This window comes from Lepidochelys olivacea, assembly GCF_965140295.1.
Source record: "Lepidochelys olivacea isolate rLepOli2 genome assembly, chromosome: 8".
NCBI classification, from domain to species: domain Eukaryota; kingdom Metazoa; phylum Chordata; order Testudines; family Cheloniidae; genus Lepidochelys; species Lepidochelys olivacea.
The window spans coordinates 7,636,976-7,663,190 of record NC_140418.1 but is presented as its reverse complement, the minus strand read 5'-3'; the positions used below and the strand labels follow the sequence as shown (position 1 = coordinate 7,663,190).

Genomic DNA, 26,215 nt, shown 5'->3' with positions numbered 1-26,215 from the left:
AATGGTCTGTTAATAAACATGACTCTCCTTCTTTCCTGAGTTCTGCTGATTGTATAATAGAAGGAAGTGCCAGCCCCCATGATGAATTTGACAGACTCACCCACCACCCTGGAATTGTAGTAGTCTGGCAGCATCCGCTCGCACAAGGCCACTAGGATCCAGAAAGCCTCCTCCTCATTGCAGTACAGCAACAGTACCGATGTCACGATGTTCATGGCCTGGCAGCAGGTAGAGGAACACAAACATGCATGGAGAGAAAAATACCACAGTAGCTGAGGGTATTCAGGAAGGTAAATGGGACTCTATAAACGTGAGGTAAATGTGGTTAGAATACTATGCTCCTATGGATAAGGTAGGAGACCAGGAGTCTGAAGATCTATGTTCTGTTTCCAGCTAACCGCTCTTGGCCTCAGCTCCTGCAGCCGTGAAATGGTGATAGCCCCACGCATCTTTGTAAAGCACTTTGATCCATGGATGCAAAGTATTAGTATTAACTAACCTGGTTACTAAAACCTTGAAAAGGGTATTTATGCTGAGAGAGTTTTTGATAGAGCAGTGTGAAGGAGGCTGTAAATATCCAAAGGATAGATAAAACAATTCAGCTTCTACATACTCTGGATATCCTGTAGCAGTTTACAAATGAGTTTGGTGCAGGCTGTGCACGGTCAATACAGCTGTCTTCATAATCTCAGCTAGTTCTCGTGCACTACTTAGGAAACTAGAAGGTGCTTTTATTGAGTGAGAAAAAGTTAGCCAGGACACTGGGGCTCTCCCCAATCTAATAAAATATTCTGTGGCTCACAGCCACTAGAATTATTTCCAGGGCTGTAAGTAATAAAACCCAAGTTTGCAGAGTATGGTTTCAATCCATCAACCTCTGGGTTATGGGCCCAGCACGCTTCCGCTGCCCCACTCTGATAGGCAGAACAAATGGATTTAACATCACATCCAAAGGACAGTTACAGTTTTACAACACAGCAGCCCCTGCCTTAGCGCTGGAGTATAAGGGCATCATCAAGGAGGATCCCAAATTCCAGTGTGAAACTTCTTTAAAATGGGGGTTTGACTCTCAGTAATGTCCAAAGCGTGGGGGGACAATCCATACTCCCCTCTTACCTGACAGTACCCGATTGTGGGGTTTCGGAACGCGTAAGCTGTCAGGACCCTCCGAAGGGCCGCGATCCCCAACTCATTCTGAAAGGCAGGGTGCTCTGGCATGGAACGGTGCAGGTCTCGCTCAATTTCCTCTGTAGCAAGGCTGTATTTCCCCATTGACTTTTCCACCAGCTCTGCATAGTACCCAGGAAGCGTCACCATCTCATTCCAGGCCCCTACAATGACAAAGGCATTGCTTCACTCACTTGTCCCCAAAGTTTCAGTGAAGGGGCAGATAGGGGACGGTACACAGACTCAAATGAATACAAGCAGATCCCAAAGTTCAGAAACAAATCTGCAGATAAATCAGGTAATTCCCCAGCTTCTAAATGTCACAATTCGGACAAAGACGACTCTGTAGCACCTGGGAAAAGAGAGAATTTCCTTTCACTGTACTGTCATGCAGCCCTAGCAGGCAACAGATCATAGTCTCTTCAGAAAGCACCTGCTGGCCTACTGCATTCAGATTGAGAGAGAAACTGGGTCTCTCTAAAGCTTCATGCAGCTGGAGTACACCGGGGAGTAAATGATTAATTTAGAAATAAATGTGATCTACTTAGATATGAACATTTAACTCTTGCAACATCGGAAATTTGCAGAAGGCCTCATATTTGTTAACTGCAGAAGGGCTACCCGTTACCTGGGAACTGTCTCGAGTGTACAGTAGAGCCTTTTACCTGAGAACAAGAGCCACAACTCTCCACGAAGATTCTCTGGGATCCCTTTTAGTACCAATTCACGGGTCTTGGTTGTGTGATACATACACATTCCTCGCCCATACTCGAAGAAATGAATATTCCATGACTCTTCCTTCATCTTCTCCTTTGCCTAAGAGGAAAAACAAACAGAGCCTTTGGATGGACTAAAGCATTTTCGTCAAGTTCACCTATAGAATGAGAGGTTTCAGAATACTCAAGCCTGTACTTGACAAAGGAAATACAGTGCCACATTTAAACTGTTTCCTCTTGCTTATTCTTTGATGTGCTACATTCACTATATACATAATTTATGAACAACTGATCATCTGTATCAAGTTTCTAAGTATTCACTGCCAAAAGGTGCAAGCAAGTAGGTTGAAACGTGACATTGATACAGCTTTTACTTGAATAAAGAGGTGCTAGTCTAGGATGTGATGGATGGCACTGTCGTCATGACACATCACCCTTCATCTTAAAGATCTGATTTTAAATAGATCACAAGTGAAATGATTTTGGTGGCCTCGATCTACATTTTATGTCTCATCTACAACACACATGTAACCAAGTCAGGGTGTTCTCTTACTACATGGTTAAAATTACTACGTCCCCCGTACCCAGGCTAAAGCTCTTGGAAATCTGAAGCGAGAGCGAAACTGACTCAATGGATAATTATCAACATAGCACAATAATTTAGCACAATTGGCAGTCTTTGCTCAAGTAGCCCACGACTGGAAAATCAAGATAGAGCTTGGGTTACAGCTCCAATGCATTTCCAGAGCTGTATGGGAGCCTAGCAATGGAACTGCAGCTGGTGAAACAGGTCAGTGGGCAGATGCACTGATGGAGCTTTGGAGTACAGAATGAAGAACGAGGAAGTTTTCACTATGCCTGTCTGTTCTAGTCTGCATTCACTTAAACACCAAACTCCTTGCAATTAATTGTTTTCCATTAAATGTAAGCAGCTTGTATACCCCTTTGGGTCCCAAGAGCTCCTCGGAGTTTCTCCTGAAGAGTTTGAGTAGCCCCTGGGAGGCCGTTGGCACATCCCCTGTACAGAAGCTGGGGACCAACTGGTTGCTGAGAGTAGAGGTTGGGCTGACTGCAGGTGGACTGCTGGAAGAGAGCTCTGGAAACTCCTGAAGAACAAAAATATATAGTCTGAAAAAAAGCATAATAAGCTTCTACTGTTTATTTTGCAAGCACATTTTGTGTGGTCAAATACTACACTGAAGTCCTCTCTACAAAACATGCCGACTTCTCCATGCTGCCCAACCAATACCCCTCAACCCAGCCCTTGCAGGGACCGCTACCCAGAGTAAAAGGTAGCTCCATCTCCAAGCCCACTCTATATTTCCCCTTTCTACCCAGACTACCAAAGGTGCCAGCTGTGATGTGGAGACCTGCCAACAAAGATTAGATGGAGATGGCCAACAGGCTACCTAACAGTAGTAATGCCACTTCTGGCCACTAACCTAAAAGTAAGAACGTCTGTATCTCATTACCAGTCCCCAGAGCTATCCATTACTTAGCTTTAAGAACTATTCTACGATCTTCAACCATAATCCATGAATGTATTAAGATTTATTGTCTCAGGCATCCTTAAGAGACCCATTGGGCCACATCCTCTGCTGTGTCCAGATCTCACTGACTGTAACAAAATATGCTCTAGTATACTGGCCACTAGAGGCTGCTCCAAACTGTGCCAGCTGGGGATTACCAGAGCATATTTAGCTCTGGCCACTTCCCCTGCCCACCCTGACATGTCCCTCACACCAGGAGTTGTGGAAAGGGAAGCTTTACGCTCCCTAGGGATTGTCCCATTCTGAGGGTATCCCCGGCACGGGATTTAGGAGGAGGTATTTGCTCCCTTTACACTGACTGACTGTGCAGAAGGGGTACAGCAGACCAGAGAATCTAGTCTAACATTTCAGCCTCTCTCTCTCTCTTCCCCTGCCTTTCAAAGAAATAGATGCAGTCTACTTCCTTTCCCCTTGCCAACAGCACTCCCCCAGCATAAACACCATTTTCTCTGTGATGCTCAGGCTCTAGCTTTCTTTATCTTGAGAAATTATAATGCAACTCTAACCAATGAATGGGTAACTTCCCTAATCTGCCGAGAATAGTGATGCAAATGAGAAATTGATGTAAATAGGTCTTATTCCCACTGTTCCTCATTATAAAGACCTGAAATGTCAGAGCTTAATCAGCCTCCAGCTTTCAGAGTAGGAGTCTGATAGGAAGATGCCATTTCCTGGAGTAGACAATGCAACAAACATCTCTTTGGAAAGGTGGAAAGTCCACTCCAGAACCCTGCTCTAGTACCTCACATCCAGTGTCACTGAAGCTCCCCTTCCACTTTCTGCCACTGCCATCCGATTTCTTTGATGGTGTTCTCTGCAAGAAGTCAGAGATTCTCTGTACCAGGAAATCTCGGTCCTTCAGGTTGGCGAAGAGGAAGGTCATTTTACTTTTGGTGCTGATGGAGAGAGGGCGGGGCAAGACACTGGAGCTGTCTGCTTTCTCAACGACTGCCACCTGGAAAAGACAGTCACAGGCAATTTAGATATAGCAGGTCTCCATCATTTCCATTTGATCATTAAAAGGGACTCTGAGACGCAGGTCCAAATTTAATTTGCTATAAAACATTTATAACCTGGATTGTCCTCCAGGTATTAATTTTTGCCAACACATCAACTCCATCATCAAATCATTTAAAAAGACACATGCAAGATGGTCTAAGCCAGCAGCCTCTGCTGTAGCTGATGTGGTTTTTACAGGAATGATAGTGGCGCCTGTTGTGGAAAGAAGGGGGAGAAAACTGATGAAGTACCACCACAAAGAGGAGTTTACTTTGCTGTTTTAACACCTTCTTCCTCATGCCTGCCATGTGCTCTGGTTTATACAGAAAGATCAAAGGGCTTTCCTCAGTTTCCTCAGCTGAAGGACAGACCTTTCACTGCCCCCCATCAAGATGCTGAGAACCCTTTTAAATTGAAAGAATAAAAACATATGCAGTGTGAATAAGATTTTGCCTTTTTTCCTATTTACAAAATTGAGTGTGTAAACAAAATAAGAAAATACAAGAGATTGTTTAAAAAAAATGGTTTCAGAGTAACAGCCGTGTTAGTCTGTATTTGCAAAAAGAAAAGGAGTACTTGTGGCACCTTAGAGACTAACCAGGTTATTTGAGCATAAGCTTTCGTGAGCTACAGCTCACCGATGAAGTGAGCTGCAGCTCACGAAAGCTTATGCTCAAATAACCTGGTTAGTCTCTAAGGTGCCACAAGTACTCCTTTTCTTTTTTTAAAAAAAATGCTACTTTTCTAGAATAGGAGAGAGAATGCCAAGACAGAAAAGTGTGCTCACCTGCACTGGGCACAAACAGCTGTGCCCGATACTCCAACAGTAGCCCTATCTCCACTAGTACAAAACAGAGCAAGACACCCTGAAAGCTTATTTTTTATAAGAGCTACAGAAAAAATATTTTGTTATTGTTGTTCCCCCTTCCTTCTTTGTTAATGAGTTCTATTGAAGAAGCTGTGCAGATTTCATTAATGATGGCACGCAAGCAAGATGCATTTCAGTTTAATTAAAAATAGAAAAAAATCTGTTTGCCAAATGGGAACGGACAAAGTGGCATGGGGGAAAAATGCTACTTTCAAGCTGCTAAGAGGTCTTTCTTTTACAAACAGGAGAGGAAAAACAAAATCTAAAACGTAAACAAAATAAACCAACAGTCACAATGTCCTTTGAACAGACTTTGTTAAGCACTGAAAGTTTGACTTGTCTATGGATACTTCCAGAACTGGATAAGAAACAAACTTACTAGTCAGCAGTCTCATGGTTACTGAAGAAAATATTTGCATGTGTACTCTACCTTTGCTTCCTTCCCTGTTACTCAGGTTTTGGAGACAGATTTCTCTTTCAATAGGAACTGATCTCAGTCTTTTGCTAGAAACATTGCCCATTATGAAAGAATCCCCCAGTACCTAAATAAACTGTCATTTCTGGTGAAACCATTTGGGAATCATTAGGTAAGGGATAGATAAGAAGACAGAAAACATCATATTGCCTCTCTATAAATCCATGTACGCCCACATCTTGAATACTGTGTGCAGATCTGGTCACCGCATCTCAAAAAAGATATACTGGAATTGGAAAAGGTACAGAAAACAACAAAAATTATTAGGGTTATGAAACAGCTGCCATATGAGGAGAAATTAATAAGACTGGGACTTTTCAGTTGAAAAAGAGACAACTGGGAGGGATCCGATAGAGATCTATAAAATCATGACTGGCAAAAGTAAATAAGGAAGTGTTATTTACTCCTCAGAACACAAGAACCAGGGGTCACCAAATTAAATTTATAGGCAGCAGGTTTAAAACAAAAAGAAGTATTTCTTCACAATGCACAGTCGAGCTGTGGAACTCATTGCCAGAGGATGTTGTGAAGCCCAAGACTATAACAGAGTTCAAAAAAGAACTAGCTAAATTCATGGAGGATAGGTCCATCAATGGCTATGAGCCAAGACAAACAGGGATGCAAAACCATGCTCTGAAGTGTCCCTAGCCTCTGTTTGCCAGACACTGGGAATGAGTGACAGAGGATGTATCACTTGATGATTACCTCTTCTGTTCATTCCCTCTGAAGCACCTGGCATTGGCCACTGTCGGAAGACAGGATACTGAGCTAGATGGACTATTGGTCTGATCCAGTATGGCTGTTCTTATGTTCTTAGCCTATGGATTAACTGTGGTCAAGAGTCAGGATTCACAACCTGTAAGCACCAGAAACACCCAAAAGCTAAAGACCAAAAGCTTGTAGTCCTGATGCATAAGTGGCTTTTCATTTTAATAGGTTCCCACCTCCCTGAGTGGAATGATGAGATGACAGGCCTCCTCTGCTTTGCTGGCAAAACAGATGTAATTGTTGGAAACAAACATCTGGCCAGGTATGTGCATCTTGTTAAATGGAGTCCACAAGGTGCAGTCTGTATGTCCATCCAGGCGTTCATCCTTGGGCAGCCGGAAGGTGGCACGGTACCAATCATTTTTGGCTCGAGCATCCAGATCTCTGGGGGGAAAAAAGAGAAGGGTAATCCCCACACTGGGAGGCATGAATGGCCTCACCCTCCATTCTCAAAATCCTAAGAAGGAAACAACACAACCAAAGGTTCATTCCAGTCTCAGTGTGCAAGAGTGCCTCTCGTCTTCACACTGTTCACTTCTCCAACTGAGATATACCACAACACCCACACATTCTCTGGAGCACAAGTACTTAAAAGATAAAACAAGGTTTCTCTTGGATGCATCTCATAAACATAAAATATACCTTACTCTCATAAATACTTTGAGAGAAATCATCACAAGGTTGAAACAGATGGATTTAAACAACTGTACAACCTTCCATCCCAAAACAGTGGTACTATTAAAATTTGTACAATACTTTGAAGATGTAAAATGCTATAAGCGTACTATGATTTTTTTAAAAGACCCTCACCTTTTTAAAAAAGGAGATCAGAGCAGAGGATTGGGGGGAAATATAGGGATCCTGAAAGCATGCTTCTAAATAGTTGCATGCCTTGCCCTTCCCCAAATGCATTACTGTACCAAAGCAGAAGGCATTGTAGATGAAGTCATCTCCAATAGAAGCAAATTCTGCTTACATGATTATTTTCAGATAGGGATCATTGAAAGTCCAGTCTATGCCTTCATGCACAGGGGGAAAACTGAACTTGTCTAAAATATAGATGAATTGTACTCAGGACAAAAATGAGCATAGCTACAAGGGGGGAATGTCAGAGATTATGTAGCACCTAAAGTAATCAAGCCTTGATTCAGATTTGGGCCTCAGGTGCTAATCCATATATTACTAAATAATGTACGCCCATTCTTTGACTCTCCTGCTCCTCCCTTCCCCTCTTCCCATTTCCACTGCTGGAAGATACACACACCTTTTGAGTGCAGAGATGTTCTTTAGAGGCTTGCTGGGCTTGGGAAGGGACTTGTCCTCCAGGAAGCCCTCGTTGTCCAATAGCTGCCGCATGGCGATATTGGCCAGCTGTTCCATCAGCTTGAAGGTCTCATTGATGTTGAGGAACATGGAGAAGTAAAGCTCGCTATCCCTGGTACTCACTTTAATGCACTCAGGGAACAGCAGTGTGGCATTTTTTTCCAGCTGTGTCACGTCCACCCACTGGACGATCAGGGTCACTAGGGAAGCACCCAAAGTAAACCCACCAATTACAATGTGATGCAAAACACACATAGCCAGTAGGAGAGAAGTCAAAGCAGCAAGCAAGACTTACTATTTCTTTTCCCACTCTTGGGCAGTTTTTTTCTTCCCAAGTGCCTCACCATAAAGAAAGCACTGTCTGACAATAACTGGTCTATGAAACAATACTGGATCCTACCTGAATGTTGCCGAATTAGTGCATACTCCTAATTATATCTCCTCAGATTTTCATATCTCATCCATAGCAGATAACTACGGGCAACAGAGTAACTCCTGAGGCAAATGCCATCAAGATCTCAAAACTCCAATAAAGAACCGCAAACAGCACTAGGTTAATGCGAACCTTTTAGTTTGCGTCCACAGTGTCAACATGTGGGAGTTACAGGGAAGTGCAGACATTGCCACAGGCTTCTTGATCACTTTATGTGCTTTTGAGAATTCTACCCATAAAGTCATGAGAAAGCTAGATGACAAGTGTAAGCGGGACCTGAAGGCTGTGTGCTGGGGCTAAAAGAAGATTCCCATGGGGAAAAAAAATTAAAAACAGCCAAAAAAGCCCACACCAATGATCAACTATATCAAGGGGGAAGTGGCAGACAAGAGCACATAGCAAGCTGATAACTTACCTTCTTTGCCCAGCAGGAAGGAGTAGAAACAGAGGTGATTGACAGTAAGATATAGCCAGCCCTGCCTTGGAACACGCCCTTTCCAGTAGCTGCAAGAATAGTAATTGACTAGCTTCTCCACCTCAGGCATTCCAAACTGTTTTCGCATCTTGAGTTCAGCCTCCTTAAATTTACCTGGATCCTCTTCACCCAGGGGCTGCTGATTCTTGTTCTCTTCAGCAATAATGCCCTGAAGGGAGAGGAGAGGATGATGGAAAGTGGAAAAATCAGTGCTGCCTTCACTTACAGTTTTAAAGTAGCACAATCTCAGAGACAGAGAGAAAGAACATGGCAAGGGAATCAGCACCAGATCCAGGTTAAAGGCAAAACAAAGACATTTAATAAGAACAACAAATCAGAACCTGTGCCTGAACACACACTGAAAGCTAGTGTCCATAAATAACATCTCAGTGACCTTCTCATGACTGGCCTAGTAACTCAGAGTTAGCACTCTATACTGCCATGCAGGAGACCTGAGGTGAATTCCTGGTACTGCTGAAGAGTAAGCATGCTCCCTAGAGGGCTTGGAGTTCCATAGACAGCACCAATGGGCGTTAAAGAGAGTTCTGTCCTATCCTGTTTAACCAGAAGGAAAAGACTGACAGTAACCCAAGCAAGAGTTGTGGGAAGCAGGCAAGGAACCTGACAAAGATACAAAGGAGTCTCAAGAAAAACAATTTTTCACAGTCACAACTAACAATGATGTCTTGATGTTTTGTTTTCTAGATTACAGTAACAAGTCACTCCTACTTTATGGAGATTTTTATCTCCCCTTTCAATACCATTTAAAAAAACTACCATTGACTTACAGTGACACTATGGGTCTGATTTTCAGAGACAACAAGCAACTACAACTTACATAACTTCAATGGGAGTTACATGTTCTCAGGACCTCAGAAAAACAGACCCTATCAGACTTGATAGGTTAAAATATAAAGAGCTCTCCTTGATAATGGTCCACAACTTGCACTTCCTACCCTGAAAATCAAGTATTCCCCCCCACTTTAAAAAATTCAAATTCAACAGCTAAGATGCTGAAAAAGAAGCTGCCTCTGTGTTACCAATATCCAGGAGCATACACCAATTTGTGACTCAGAAATGTGTGCCATTTTCTTATTTCTATTGGAAGGATTTTTTTGGAACATTCACATATCTATTTTAAGGATAGGATGACTCTAAAAATAGATCAGTTCCTTAGCTTATCAGTGCATACAGTGTCCTTTTCAGCAAGCACAGCTGCCCTTCTCTGTTAGAGAGTCAGCAGCCTTGATGGCAGAGCCACTGCATGGGTAATGGTACTTTTTCCAAGCTGCCCATGTTAGTTATTTCTTGCTCCTATCACCTCCATCTCTCTAGAGGATGGATCATCACATCAGCTCCTAGCATCATTCTCAAATCTACAATCTAGTTTATAAACAGCTTGATTTTCAATTTTTAGAAATGTGGATACAACTGTATCTATGGCTGGACCTACAACTATGCCTCCCTCTACCAAACCAAAATACAGATAACCTATTCCGCCCTAGACTTCAGGCAAAGGCCAAAATAAGGAAGGGGAGCTTTGCACTGCTTCCAAAGCTTAACTTTGGGCACTACCAGGAAAGCAAATTCCAGAGTTAAAGGCCCTTCACCAAAAAAGCCAGCAACCCATGGTCATTTGGATCTAGGGACTGACAGTGAAGGCACAACCACCAAGTTCAACTGTTGCTATAAAACACAAGGGAAGAGGAAATCTCAGAAAATGAGGACCCAGATCATCTAGGGAATTAATAATCTATATCAACATGCTGAGACAAAAGCACTGTTTCTGACATTCTCAGGCTGTCTTTACTACTATAATATTCCTAGTGAGAAACTGTCAAAGTCAGGCATTCAGAGACCTCGTCCATCTACCTCCTTCATGGTCTTTACTAATTGGGCAAAAGCTGACTACCCTCATCACACCAGGAGGGCAAGATTACTTACTCAGTCTCCCAAAAAATCAAAGGCCCCACCCACTTACAGTTCACACTGACTCTTTCTTAGTTAACCCCTCAACCAGCAAAGATACTAGTGTGTGTTTGAAACACAGCACAGTGGGAATTAGGATACAATCACTTTACACCAGAGACAGATACTAGATAGTCCTAGTAGGGAAAGTGCATTGTTTACAGGCTAGAATTATCTGGTGACAAACATGGGGGAGGTCAGAGCAGTGCAAGGTGGTCCTCTTGTTTCTCTCTCCAAAGATACAGCTCACTGGGATAAAGTCCGAAAGGCAGCAGGTTTTATTGAGTTATTGCACTAGGAGAATTCTCAAAGGCAGGCTACTCTTTGAGATCTGCCCTTTTCACATGATTTCTACTGCAGTATGTATTAATCCTGAGCTACTGCAGTAATAACATAGTACTGATAAAACAGTATAAGTTATATGAAGATCTGAAGCATACATATGTCCAGAGAAGGGTGAAGTTGGAAATATCTATAGGGAATTTTTTTCCACTCCAAAAGGTAAAAAATCTCAACACCACCTCCCCATGACCTGCAGGGAAACATGTGCCCCTTACATGTATCTTGCCCTTTATGAAAGTGGTGATGTCGTCCTCATTATCAAAGATGGAGAGGGTCTGCAGCAAGTTATTTTCTAGCCATTCCCAATGCTTTGTGATCTCCTTACGAGATGAGCCTAATGGGGGAACAAACAGGAAATAGTCAGAACACCATTCTTCTTGCAAGTTCACAGTAGGAAACAAATAAAAGCATCACTGCAGAAAACAGTGTGCAGGGCACCTGTAACCAGTCAACTACACCCATGCTAGGGAGTCATTTAAAAAAATAATATATTGAAAGTCAAACTGTTGTCACCATTGCCAGGTCCTCCTAGAAGCGATGAGCAGCACTTTCTCTTGACAGCCACGCACACTATAGGTCAGCCTGTCTGCAAGTGTACAAGTCCCATTTTTCTCCAAATCACACAGCTTGGAAAAGTTTTCTTAATTCTTAATTAGTATTTTACACTCTGTAGAATATTAGGAAAACGTTATACAAACTAATTTCAGAAAAATAGGACTTGCTGGATCCCTGCAGTTTGACGCTATTCTCCAATGCTGTGTGTGACTGCTAGGAGAGAGCAGATGGACCTGAAATAAACAAACAAGGGCAAATGTGAAACATTCACATTTGAAATGCTGCTGTGCTATTTATTTGGGACGTTTGGCACAATTTATTTATTTCAAAAGAAGCTTGTTTGTCAATCACTTTAATGCTACATCAGCAAGTTTCAAGTCTTAAAATCCCCTTTCATGCTGGAGCAAATTAGGAGGAGGGGACATTTCTACAGAAAGGGTAGCTGGCCAGTGGTTTTGTTCCTTTAGCTATTTATTTCAGAAATTTACATTTTAGTAAGAGATTTCTCCCTTTCCACCCAGGCTCAACTTTGCATTCAAGTCAGAACCATCAAGTAATGGAAATGGTTATGTCAGATATTCATTGTTATAACTTCAGAGCAGTATGAAAGCAGAGACGATAGACGGAAGCCTTCACAGAAAAACTAAGAACTTTGGTAGTTAGCAGATAAAGTAAGAAATATAATGAAATGCAACTGAAAGATTAATCAATTTATGTTTAAATCTAAAATGTTTGTAAACTTCCTCCTCAATTAAATTCCAGTAAGTTCTAAAATCCTACTTCAATTATGTACAGGACTCACTCCCAATGGAAAACAGAATAGAAATGGGATTCCTAAAAATGTGTAGGTGAACATTTCAATTGCTTTAATGACACAGCATCCATCCTACCAAGAAATTTCTATGCAGGCAAAGAAGCCACTGTGTAGAACTGATCAATGAAATTGTTTTTAATTGTTCACTTTATTCATATAACTTCATAAGCAAAGTTTTATAAATGAAACTACATTCATTCCTAAAAGCAGTTACCCCAATAACTGGCTAATTGAGTTTCACTTTCAATCCACTTGCTGCTTAAATCACTGAAACTTACACTGTTTCAACATTGTAACTTCTGCTCACTGTTTGTCATTCATTATACTTATCTATATTGTAACTTCTGTTCACTGTTTGCCATTTCTTAAACTTGTCCATATTGTAACTCAAATTCCATTTTAACTTGTCCCAAACGCCATTTTAAAATGGTCACTTCATTTTGTAAAAGCTTGCTGTAACCTTCATTTTTGCAAAACCCTGCTGTAATCTTATTAGTTTAGTTTAGATGTGTGAATGAGGTATGTATGGATAATGGAATCAACCTCCAGCCCCAGCCTGTCCTGATGAAATAAAGTGTAAACACACAACGGCTGAAGATGCAGACAACAGCCCTGACAAAGTAAAGAGGAGTCCACCCTCAAAAGAAAAGAACAAAAGTACAATTGAAAAACATCAAAGCCAGGTCCTAGGCTGAAAGTCAGGTCTGCAATTGACGGGTGATCAATCACACCGGACCCAGAGGCAGCGTGACACAGCAAGACCTATAGACTTTGGAGGGTAACATTCTGCTGCCAACATGGAAGGGCATCAGTGCATGCCCAACAGAGACCCAGCTCTTCCTTGTGCCCGGCTTTCCTGCTTTTCCAGTTAGCCGCCACAAGCTACGAACCCAAGCCACGAACTCAAGCTACATTCAGGACTGGTAACTATACAGCAGCTGCAGAACCTTTGTGTGTGTGTATGAACGAACCTGTGAATGAATGTGAAACTGAATTAAATGTTATAGCTATAACTGACTGCCTACTATGATTCTTTTTGTATTCACAATAAATGTGACACTTTGTCTCATCCCCTTTAATAAGATCCTGCTGGTTTTTATTTTATTGGTATAACACCTGCACCAGGGTTGATGAAAGAAAGGGGGCGAAGGGGCGTCAAGGGAAGATACAAAGCTCCCTGAAGCTCTTACTCTACACAAGGTTTATTTCTTACCTTGTTAAGAGGCAACCTCAGCAACAAATGAGTCACAGCTGAAAGGTCTATAGTTGGACACCTAACAATGAAACTACCCCAGCTTGTCTGTGGTTACACAAAGCAAAACAAACTCAAGATCTGAAACCAGAAACTAGAATCAGCAAGAAATACTGCTCAGGGGACCATGAATTTTGTCTTCACTAGGTCAATGGAGTATAGAGAAATATACACAAAGCCAGGAGGAAAGAAGAAGTTTACCGGCAGCCTAACTTTAACCACTGATACATGTTTTGAAACTACAAGTATCACACAATCTTAAATGACTTATTCCAAAGGCACCTGAGTATCTGCTTGGTGCCTTGGACTTGGAGGAAGCATAGTGTTTATAACATGGGAATGAATCTGGAATTCTGGTTTTTTTTCCAGGAGCTTGAGTTCTTGCTGTGTGACTTTAAAGGAACTTGACCCTTAATTATCGTTTGAGATCTTTCTATGAAAGACACTAGAGTCATGCAGAGTATTATTGTTCCATAGTAGCACTATGTTACAAGAATGTTAGGACTTTACAGTTAATCACTCAATAATCAAGGACAAAAGTTGAGGTTGCATATACAACTATAACTCTGTCCACTCATATTTATACCATATCACGTTATTTCAATCTCAACTAGAGCACCTTATATATACTATTTTTACAACCTTAAATATACATATGTAATAACATCCTGTAATTTTCTTCATTCTTTTTTCTTACATCAATATAAAAACCCTGTAAATAAAGATGTCTTCTCTCTAAAGTGTATATTTTAATCATTTTATCAGCAACCAAATACTTGCTATATATTTCATTTTAGCCCACAAAACTGCATTCCTTAGAGGTAATTCAAGGATTAAAGTAGTTAACTCAGAAGCTAATTGTGACCCTGATAAACCAACTCAGGCCAGAGCCGTAGGCCAGTTCACTTGTGTGTGAATATCAAAGGAGTTAAATGGATTAGTATATATTTAGGCAGAATAGAACAGGGCAGAATAACTGAATGAGAAGACTGAGAACCCCAGAATTATTCTGGGTAGCCCGGGAAAAAACTTTTGGGAAACTGGCAGTCTATCACATCACTACCACCATTTGGAGTTACAAACAATGGTTTACCTACTTTAAGCTCTCAATAACTCTAATTCCTTTTCTAGAGAATAAACCTTTAGTTAGTTTACTAAAGAACTGGCTGCCAGTGTTGTCTTTGGTGTAAGATCCAGAGTACCAACTGATCTGGGGGTAAGTGATTTTGGGACTGGGGAGAAACCTGATGTGGTGTGATTTTTGGTTTTAATAACCTTTTATCACAAAGTTCAGTTTGTCTGCATGGCAAGATAGGCTGGAGAGGCTAAGGGGACTGACTGTGACTCCATGGTAAGACTGCTACAATGATCCAGGAGTTCACATTTTTTTACTAGCTTGGTGAAATCTCATTATAGAACATATCACCAGTTTGGGGTGTCTGCCCTTGTTTTCTGACAGCCTTCCCTGAGATAGTCACTCTCAGTGGTGAGGCACGCCAGACAGCGTGATACTAATGTTGTTGCCCATGCACTTTACATTCTTCCTTAGATGCAGGGCTCCATGCATAATGAGATTCTGAGGCTAGTTGCACAATTTACTATTGTCACATTGCTATACAAATCCCAATTTGCATCATGTACATCCATAAAAATGCTGCTTCCTTCTGCTCTGAGTTTCTCACCCACCATTTTGCTTTCCTGCTTTCTTCCTGTATCTTCTTCCCCACAAATGGGAGTTGATGGGTTTCTGCGGAGGAACGCAGCAGTTCTAAGCTTCTCCACTCCTGTAGGCTTTAAGCAGCTCTACAGGAGAGACTGCGTGGCCATCTGGAGGAAGGAGGGGAACAGGGGCAGAAACTGATATTTGTGGGATCAGAGGGAGATTATTTTTAGGCTCACATTTTACTTCCCTACAGCAAAGATTTCCCATCATACACTGGTCAATCTGACCCATAAGGTTGAATTGAATACAGTTTTCTCCTCATCAGTGGGTAGGACTTAAAGCCTCTCAATAACCAAACTTCTCTATCAGATATAACTTAGTAGACAATGTTTGTACTTCACGGTCCAAGAGACACAGATAAGGCTTTCATCTCGGCGCCAAAAGACCAAACACATCAAGACACTTGATCATAGCCTTTAAAAGGGCATATTATCCAACTCATACCTGGCTTGTGCAGTAAGGAATGGTAAGATTCCAGTACAGCAGTGGTGCTTTACAAGTACAAGGGATGCAGATGATACGTGGGGCTGGAGTTCTCATTACGTTTTGTTAAAGGAAAAATCACGCACTAATTATAATTAGGCGGGAAAGGACTAAGCCACGACAATATAGTAAAGAGATAATCATGGGTATTGATCAGTGCCCTGAATAACCTTCATTTCCCCATTTTTGTACACGTTCCCATTTTGTGCTTTGCTACCAAGGAGCACATCATAGCACAGCAGTTGCCCTGCCACAGGAGTCCTTAGTAAACCCAGTTAAATTCTCCAAATTATTGCCCCTGCATGCAGACATACATGCACACCTCAGAGGAGGGAGAATCCACACAACCCCTGAAGAAATTAAAGCTCTCGCTGAGAATTCACAGGACCTCAGATTTTGGAGCTCAGCCAGTTTTAGCAACCCATATTGCTTGGAAGTTTGACTTAAGAGCTGTCAAGGTTCTTAATGAATTGGTTCACATCACAAAAAAGTTGTGGACACATTAAAAATCCATAACTCCTGTGACAGTTGTAACATTCAGCCTTAGTATAACTCACTGTCTGAACGGTGCAACGATAGGTATGCAGCCACCTGCCAGTAATCACAGTAGTACCTACCACATGCCACTGCCCAATAGATTTGCAAGTCCTGAGTCTGGTGCAGGATCCGGTAAGGGGCAACTCTAGCACTGGAATCCAAAACCACATCGAGGGTTCCCACAAGCAGACCTAGGAAACAAAAGATGTGAAGATAAACAAAGTGAGTCACTGATAAGAGAATTGGGATAAGGAGAAATGTAGTCTCAATGGTGGAAGCAATATGCATGACCCCTTGGCATTCCTAGGGGACAGGTGAGCAATGGTGTTTCAGTCTTGGAAGAGGGTGTGGTGAGCATCCAGTCATAGGAGCAAACAAATTATCTGTACTGAATAGCTACAGCTCACTGTTAATAACTTCATAGTTAAGACTGCATTCAGATGTCCATTATAAGCCTCAAGGTAACACTCTCCCTTTAAACTTTCTTTGGAAGGAGATGTTCCTATGAAAGTGTTTGTAATTAACACACAGAAAAGAATTCTTCTGGAGATATTCAAGTCTAAGATAAGTAATTTTCAAATGGCAAGCACTCAAACCATAAGCCCTCTTTGAAAAATATAAATAAAGTTTTTAGGGGTGGAGACCAGTTCCCAACACGGAGAATACTTTTGGGTAGTTCCAGAGAGTTTTCATTGAACTAAAACTAAAACATTATTAAAATAACCGAAAGTTATACATCCTATAGATTTCATATTCTTATAAAATGAGGAGAGATTTTAAGGATGATAAAATCCCAAAGTAATACAGCAGAGGATTTTTGTAGGCCACAGCTTTCAGTGCCACCTTTGCAAGCAGCAGCTAAGATGATAAACTCAACCATAGTAGGACCAAATAGAGAGAAATACCTGAGCAAATACTAGCAAAAGCCAATGCTCGCAGGTCTTGGTGACAGTTCTAGAAGGCATATTCGATTTAATCACTTCTTAAATTAGCAATTTAGATGGGAGTGGGGTCAGATTGCACAAGCAGAGAAGTCTTTGGTATGAACAGTATGAAACTGTACTAAAATAAGGAAAGTACTTTTGGAACTAAATATTGATAACACTGGGGATAGCAGCCAGAAAAAGGGCCGGGGGGGGGGGGGAGAGACCTGTTTGGTTTTGTGGTTTGGTTGTTTGTTAAACTGATGCTAAATCTGAATGTTAAAAGGTGATCCTCTTTCTATCAGAAGATGTTACAGAATTCCCTTCCAGGTTACAGAGGGATCAGGAGCCTAACAACTTCCCTCACTCCTATCACAAGAAAGAATGAATCCTCAGGCTGCAAGGCAAAAGAAAACTTATTTTTTGTGACTTACAGACTCCCACCCACAGGATGCGGAAGGACTTTGCCACAATTCAAAAAAGCACATAAGCACATGCTTAGTTCATCCCTATTTAGGACACTTAAGCACATGTTTAAAGTTAAGCTCTTGCTTCAGCGTTGACCTGAACATGGATGTTTTCCTGAATTGCTGACTTCATGCTGATCAAAAGAGATTTTATGGAGTTTTCACTTCCTCCTAACTTCAGAGTGAAATTTCAAGCCAAAACATTTATCTTGATGATTTTTACATCCCAGAAATCATTTTTTTGAAAATGATTGAAGAGGATGAAGTGAAACTCTCTGAGAACTTTGATACTGATTCAAAAGATTAGATAATGGTTAAAATTTATCTCCTGCAATGCTACTGAATAGCACTAACCTGGTTTATCACTTACTCTATTACATATAACCAGTACAAGAGGCTTCAGCATTTGTATATTTATACTGTTCATTTTTGATAGCTGCCAGTCTCCCAAGCAATATATACTACATGAGTACTGAAATAAATGTAACAACCCCCGCACCCCCCCCCAAAAAAACCAACTAGAGACAAGAATCATTTAAACACAAATTCTAAATTAGCTGCCTGCAAGCTCTATATTTGAAAACACAGGTAATGGAAATTGTTTGGGGTAATTTTTTAATCTGCTGATAACTAGATACAAATTAGTTGTCTCCTCCTACTGCTAAGAGGATATGCTTGTTATACTATTATTAAAATTATTTTAAAGAAATAATCATATTTGGAAAAAATTCTAACATCCATTGTATTTTTTCTGTAAAGCTTAACTTAAAAACTTAATATAATTGTTGGTACCAGGTCTACTTATTTTAGGGTTTGCTGCAGTGTCCATCACCATAGAATCTATACATCTCATAGATATATTATATCCGCATGGCAATGTCACTAATTAACTTGAAAGAATTTTCTGCTCTTCTTTCTGCTTGAGAGATAATATTTTAGTGTTCAACTTTAAATATGGTAATTTGCACCTAGAGCTGGGGGAAATTTTTCATCCAACACTTTTTTTTTTTTTTTTTTTTTTTGCCAAAAACCACAGCTTCAGATTGACTACACACTTTGTGAATTTGTATCAAATTCACCAAATTGTTTTGGTCAGAGGAATGGGGCAGGGAGGGGAGAAATTAGAAAAAAATTAAAATGCTTTGTTTTAACATTTTTAAAATGAAACATTTCAAAACAACTTTTAAATAAAATTTAAGTAAAATTTGAAACAAAACAGGTTAAAAACTGAACTGTTTCAACTTTTAAGAGCGCAAGTACTTAATTGACTCAGTCATAACCCTATGTTCTTCTACTCCCCCAAAACATTCAGATGCGCTGAACAAGGACAATACCTATCTGTAGCTTCTAGAGGTCTAGGGCTTCAAAGACAGCCACTATCCTTTTTAGATGTTAAAAAAAGTTTGCACTGGAACCAAATTGGCTTGTAGGTTCAGTCACTTAATTGCTCGAGTTTAAATGTTAAAACTTTCAGGAAATCCACAGCACTAGAGATACATCTATTCTTATAGCTTCTCTTGAAAACAGGAAATTCCAACATAAAAAAAATATAATTAAGGCTATTCAAATAACTGATATACACTATATAAACAGAATAAAAAACCCTCGCCTTTAAACACTGTGGAAAAATGCACAACTACAGCAATTTGTGTAAATATTACATCATCTTATATTGAATACATTTGATGAACTAGTGTTGACATGTAAAAACTGACTATACATTTCACAAACTAGCTTAAATGTGACCTATACATTTTGCATTATTTACATAACTAATTCTGCATTTCACATAATGAAAGTTGTATGTATTCTATTGAGGGATGTTTTAAAAGTGATTGCACACATTGGTTTTTGATCATAGTTAAACCCTTTATGATCACTTCCGTCACTACACTTTATACCCAAATCTGGCACACACAAATAAAATGAATAATTCTCACTGACCAGTAAACAACGTCAATTTTGCGACTGTAACAAAATATTCATAACAATAAAGTCTAAACCAACTGCATACATCACAAAACACTCTCTCATAGTGCACAATAAAACTATAATACCTTTCTTGTACTCATATAAAGGCTGCCAACCATACAAATCCACAGAAAGGAAGATACTCTAGCAAGTCAAGACTACATGAATATCATACAAACAACCATCTTTTCCCATGCAGAAAAAAATAATTCCATCTACTTCTATTATTGTTATTTATATTGTGATAGCTTCTAGAAGCCCCAGTCATGACCCAGGATCCGATTGAATAGGGCCCAGTACAAACAGAACAAAAGGATGGTCCCTGCCCCAAAGAGCGTCTAATCTAAGTATAAGATGCAATGCGTGGATACAGACAGAGCAGCACAAAGAAACAATGAGACAATATTGGTGAGCATGACAGGCAGTGGTCACAGCAAACCAGTGGCCTAACCTTTATCATGATTTTTGTAGGTGTTATGGCAAAGGAGAGTTTTAAGGCGGAAGGAGGGCAATGAAATGGCTTTGCAGATCTTTACAGGGAACTTCTCCCAAGCATTATTGCCATCACAACATATAGCAGTGACACATGGCAACTTACCAAGAAAGTTATGCAAAAGCTGGATGCATTTCATCACAAATGTCTGAGAAGAATATTAGGAATAACATAGAGAGAGAGGAAGACGAATTGAAGAAGTCAGAAAAATTACTGGACAAAGTACCCTCTCACAAATAATCTACAAAAGAAGACATCAGTGGCTGGGACATGTGCTGAGAATGGAAAAAGAACGCTTACCAAAGATCGCCCTTGAATGGAAGCCAGAAAATGCAAGAAGAACGAGAGGAAGAAGGCGAATAACGTGGAAATGAACAGTTCTGAACAACATCAAGCATCTCAACATGAAATGGGAGGATTTGGAGAGAAGGGCAGCTGACAGGCAAGGACGGCAAATGTGGGTAGCCCACCGTGCAGCAAAGCAGGGGATGGTCTAAGGTCAGGGCTCCCAAGAGTGAGGCGGGGCAGCCAAAGAGAACAGGTAAAGGCGCCGGTTTAGAAATTTAACAAGCCTACGATCCACGCACCTTGGCCTACCTGCCCTACCTAACTGGGGCTGGGGAACAGCCCCTAAACGCACACTGGGGATCACTGCAGAGCTCAGCTCATGTCGCTATTTGCCCGTCAGTCCTGTCGCTCACCAAACACACACACCTTGCAAGCGAGGGGGGGTCTACACGTGAGGGGAGCCAGACCTGGGACCCTTATGGCCACGAATAAGGCAGAGGGACCCCGCCCCATGGGGACCCTGCCGGGCGGCCCTCACGACCCTCGCCCCGCCTAGGATCCTTACGGGCAGGAAAGGGGCGGGGAAGGGATCCCTCCCCCCCGGCGCCCCTCACCCCGCCTGGGGGCGCCCCGGGCTCCCCTGTCAGGCCAGCCCCCGGCCCGGCTCCCGCACCCCTGCGGCCGCCTGCCCCGCCCTCTCGGCCGCAAGCAACCGTAGGACCACCCCGGCCTCGGCCCCGGGTCCCGCCCGGCCCCTCACCCGTCAGGCCGCCCCCCTTGCCGTGGCCCCGCCGCCGCTGCAGCAGGAAGAAGGGGTTGGCCCGCTCGGTGACCCAGAGCGCGTTGGCCAGCAGCACCTCCTCGGGGCCCAGCCACATGGCGCCGGCTCCGCTCCGCGCTGGGCCAGGCCGCCGGCTTCGGGCAGGCTGGGCTGGGCCGGGCCGGGCCGGGCCGGGCCGCGGCTGGAGCTGAGCAGACGGGCCGAGGCGACTCAGCTCAGCCCGCGCAACCGAGGGGGCGGCGCCCTCTGGCGGCCCGGCCGGCTCACGCCAGCGGCACGTCTCCGCTGGCGGACGGGAAGGGAGTTGGCCGCTCAGGGCCGCCTCCGTCCCCGAGCCCCGGGGAACAACTCCCCTGCCCCGCGCGTCAGAGACCCCCCCCCCGGGGAACGGACCTCCCCCGCGCGTCAGAGACCCCCCCCCGGGGAACGGACCTCCCGTACCGCAGAGACCCTCCCCCACCCCCGGCGAACGGATCCCCTCGTGCGTCAGAGACCCCCCCCCCAGGGAAAGGACCCCCCCCCGTGCATCAGAGACCCCTACCCCGCGGAACGGACCCCCGTGCTGCAGAGAGCCTCCCCCACCCCCGGGGAACAGACCCCCCCCCGCATAGACCCACCCCCAGGGAAAGGACCCCCCCCCGTGCATCAGAGACCCCTACCCCGTGGAACGGACCTCCATGCTGCAGAGACCCCTCCCGTGCATCAGACACCCCGCCCGTGAAACAGACCCCCGTGCCACAGAGACCCTCCTGCGGGGAACAGCCCCTCTTCCCTATGACACAGACACCATCCTCCCACCACCGGGGTGGAATCCCCCCCCCCACCAATGCCAAGACAGCGATCACCGCCAGGGGAATAGCCCCCAAAATGCCACACAGAGATTACCCCCTCCTGCCTCCATCCCTTTACAAAGGACTAGCCCTTCCCCCAGTACCACAACAGAGGTTGCCCATGGTGGGCCAGCTCCACCCCACCCCAGAGAATAGGGAGTCCCCGCCACAGCCTCCAGCTCCTAAACCCCCTGCTTCCTCCCCTGCTTAATGTTGCCAGCCCTAAGCACTCAAATATTAGGATTTAGGCCCACCCCCCAAATCATGAATGTTGTTCATAAAATAATCAGGGTCTTTTATATTTGCCTTCTGATGTCTGAACCTGTAGGGTGCACTCAGGACACGTTTTCAGGCTTTTCTCCCTCACCCTGAGGTTTAAAAACTTACTTTCTGTGAAACAAAAGCTGAGATTCCCATTGCAGTCACAACTCCTGGAGCTGGGGCTTCAAGCAAAACACCAAATATTGTGAGACTCGCGACAAAATCATGAGAGTTGGCACCACTGGAATAGGACACACCCTCCTTCCCAGTGCCTCCTCCACTCCCCTTGTCAGAGAGCAGGCTGTTAGGATCCTGGAGATGAGCGGGCAGAGGCCGCCCACTACTAAAGGACCTCCACCAGGCTAAGGGGAGGATCCACAGGGTCCAGGATCTCAATTAAGTACGGGTGACAACTAAAGATACAACAGGGATGGGAGCAAGGTCACAGGGCTAAATGAAGGGAAGCAGACGGGGACACCGAGCTGTAGTGGTATTTCACCAGAGGCCTCCCACTTATTCTACACCTCTCGTGTCTCTTCACAGTGCCAGACTAGTTTCCCTCCTCCTGGGGAAACTGGAGTATGCTGTGCACTAAATATAACCCTACTCCCAGGGAGTGACCCTCTGGGAATGGGGGTAATGCTCTCTACCACAGACAAGGAGCATCCCTTTCATGCCACCTGCAGCCTCTGGGCAACAAGAAGCAGCTCCCATGTCCCAGCCCTCTTTGGTAAAGGAACCCCTGAGAACGTAGCTTGGAAGGGAACTCTCTGCATTCCACCTACCCCTGCAAAGGGATTAGGGAGGGCTCCTCCTCATGCTGCCTTCACCTATTTAAGCCACAGAAAGTGCACCTCCTCCCCAAAACAAACAAAAATCTCACCTTCCTGTGGGGGCAGGTTGTGGTGTTCCAGCATTTGCCAGATGATGGAGAGTATGCATCTTCCCCCATGCCATCCATTCCCAGGCCCTTAGGAACACGAAACAGTATTTGCCCCAACATCTCCTGTGCCACTGAGGAAACAGGAAGCGGCTCTCCCCAGCCCCCTCCCTGCCAATGCCACCTACATTTCCTGGGGAATACTGGTCAGCAGCTAGGGATCAATACCCATGATACCTGCTGGCATATGAGAAACAGCTCCTGCTACAGTACAGCTGTGCTGGGTGAGGCCTCTATTTGGATACTCACTTAAGAACCATGTAGTCCATGTCTGTGGATAGTAAGTTAACCAGTTATACAGCAGTTGCAGGTCATTTATTTGTGTGTAAGCAAGACATGAGATAATTCTTCCACTCTATTCTGCATTGATTAGGCTTCAACTGGAGTATTGTGTCCAGTTCTGGGCCCCACATTTCAGGAAGGATGTGGAGAAATTGGAGAGAGTCCAGAGAAGTGCAACAAAAATAATTAAAGGTCTAGAAAACATGACCTATGAGGGAAGAGTGAAAAAACTGGGTTTGTTTAGTCTGGAAAAGAGAAGACTGAGAGGGGACATGATAAGACTTTAAGTGTGTAAAAGTTTGTTAAAAGGCCAAGGGAGAAAAATTGTTTTTCTTAACCTCTGAGGACATGACAAGAAGCAATGGGCTTAAATTGCAGCAAGGAAGGTTTAGACTGGACATTAGGAAAAACTTCTTAACTGTCAGGGCGATTAAGCACTGGAATAAATTGCCTAGGGAGGCTGTGGAATCTCCATCATTGGAGATTTTTATGAGCAGGTTAGACAAACACCTGTCAAGGATTGTCTAGATAATACTTAGTCCTGCCACCAGTGCAGGGGACTGGACTAGATGACATCTCAAGGTCCCTTCCAGTCCTATGATTCTATTTTGGACTTCTGTTCTCAGGCGAATGGCTCACAAGGATAGTCTGAGGACGATGCATAGACAGGAGGCTTTGAGAGGCACAAAGATAGGGATAACTCCTTACGTGCGTTTGAAGGAAGGGGTCAAAGAGGAGATAGCCAAGCAGGTTGTGTGGGCTGGGAGGGAGCAGCCCAAAACTGGTTTAAGATGATTTAACTAAGTGCCTGGAAGGAAGCCCAGGATTGATACAGCACAGTTATCATGGACTAGTGGGCCTTCCTGAGGAACAACTTGGTGGGGCAGTGCAGAGACCAAAAGGCTGACATTTTCTGTTGAGGGAGAAACAAGAAGGAAGGAGGGAAGGTTTTTCATCACTCAGTGTCCCTGGTTTCTGGCCTCCTTCCCCTCACATCTACCATCTAGAGCAAGGATTGTCTCCTACTCTATCTCCCTCATACAGTAGCTGGAAGAACAAGGATAGGACCAATAAGCCCTTCAGCCCAGAGGAACAGGAATCATTGCCCTAGTTTGTCTCTCCAGCCATCATGTCTCTCTTGGAGGAATCAGGATCAGCCTCTTTGCTCCACTGACTCCCAAAGCTATCAGCTACAGGGCTCAAAGAAGGAGCAACAGCAGCTTCATAGCTAGAGTGAGGATATTTTGGCAAGCTAATTCTGAAAGCATAGGTGCCCGTGCCCCTCCGTCTTGTTCCTTTAATTTATGGAGTCAGCATACACAATGCGGTTGCAGCAAGTTACTTTACAAAAGGCATTTGCTGAACTCATGCCGATTTCCTCTTTTGCACTTGAATGTCCTTTCCAGCAGAACTATAATTTGCCAGTGTAATGCACTTCTATAGTAAAATTTCAGGCAGCCCCCTTGGGGTCCACTGAAGCTGACGTTAACCACCACTGGTTTAAATGCTCTTTCCCATTGTCCGCACTGCTACATAATGGCAGGGAACATCAAAAGCAGCTTTATAAATGGCAGAGGCCTTCTTATCCAACTCCCACTCCCAGCATTTATTCTGGTCCCTTCTCTTGTTTTCATAGAGCAGCTTCAGTCCCTAGTAAACAGGAGCATGTTCAGTTTCTTCTTGGCTGTGTGGAATGGGCTCAGCACTGCTGCAAAACCTGGACGCTAGGGCAGCCAGCTTTCCCACTGCAACATGCACCCCAGGCACTCAGTGTTCACATTGCGTGGGCCTCTCTTAGCATTTAGTATACAGATCTAGATTATTTTCTGAAGGCTTGATCTGCCCCATTGAGCATTTAGGAAGATATTTTATACTTCTATCTGAAAAGTGTACATACCACCTCCACTCCAGTACCTCCCTTCAAATTTGAAACACCAGCCTTTTAAAAACTGTTACACACCTGGTCAGGCCTGTGGAGCTTTCATCTTAACTCCAAAAATTTTCATGTGTTAAGGCATTTCTGGCAACAACATTGCGAAGGACAATGTCTGTTTCAAAGCAGGAAGCCTGATTAGTACGATATACTGATATTTCCCCTCTGTTATCTGCAGAGAACTTTCATGCTCAGTTGAGTTTCCCTTCATATTTTTGTAACCGTTACTTGAGAGAATTTCTTCAGATTCCAAAAGTGGCATGAAGGAAAAACATTGGCAATCACTTTCTCACATTCTCCCTAGCAAAACTCACAGGAAGAAGGCAGTGGCATACCTTCTTTAGGCAGTGGCATGTCTTCAAGGCAGGGATCATTTATTTTCTGTGTTCATATAGCTACCCATGATAAAAATATTTATTAGTATTAGAAACAAGCTAGCCTAAACCTAGACCCTAATATTGCACTGGAACAGAATGAAGAGGATTCTGGATGTTGTTATGTGCATGAATACATTAAGTAATCTATTTTGCCTCAATTCCTGTATTTTTGGGTGAAAGGTGCCAAATCAATGGTGGTGGAAATGAAAATCCTCTCTTTA

At 43.3% G+C, this 26,215-nt stretch overlaps 1 protein-coding gene across 3 annotated transcripts in view; it reads right to left on the bottom strand.

Moving 5' to 3' along the window:
- The window catches only part of TBC1D9B (TBC1 domain family member 9B), a 38,148-nt gene extending 16,466 nt beyond the window's left edge, over positions 1–21,682 (bottom strand). Inside the window, exons 1-11 of one of the 3 annotated variants that reach the window (XM_084636752.1) lie at positions 21,351–21,682; positions 16,529–16,639; positions 11,300–11,418; positions 8,715–8,943; positions 7,808–8,066; positions 6,720–6,927; positions 4,176–4,388; positions 2,825–2,989; positions 1,833–1,983; positions 1,117–1,331; positions 101–218 (exon numbers count right to left, since the gene is read on the bottom strand). In XM_084636752.1, coding sequence (XP_084492878.1) covers positions 101–218; positions 1,117–1,331; positions 1,833–1,983; positions 2,825–2,989; positions 4,176–4,388; positions 6,720–6,927; positions 7,808–8,066; positions 8,715–8,943; positions 11,300–11,418; positions 16,529–16,639; positions 21,351–21,468 — 1,906 coding nt within the window. In that variant the 5' untranslated portion in view covers positions 21,469–21,682. Of the gene's footprint in view, positions 1–100; positions 219–1,116; positions 1,332–1,832; positions 1,984–2,824; positions 2,990–4,175; positions 4,389–6,719; positions 6,928–7,807; positions 8,067–8,714; positions 8,944–11,299; positions 11,419–15,391; positions 15,478–16,528; positions 16,640–21,350 lie in introns of those variants that run through there. The other 2 variants (XM_084636753.1, XM_084636754.1) reach the window with 2 other exon arrangements.
- Between the last annotated feature and the right edge of the window lie 4,533 nt (positions 21,683–26,215).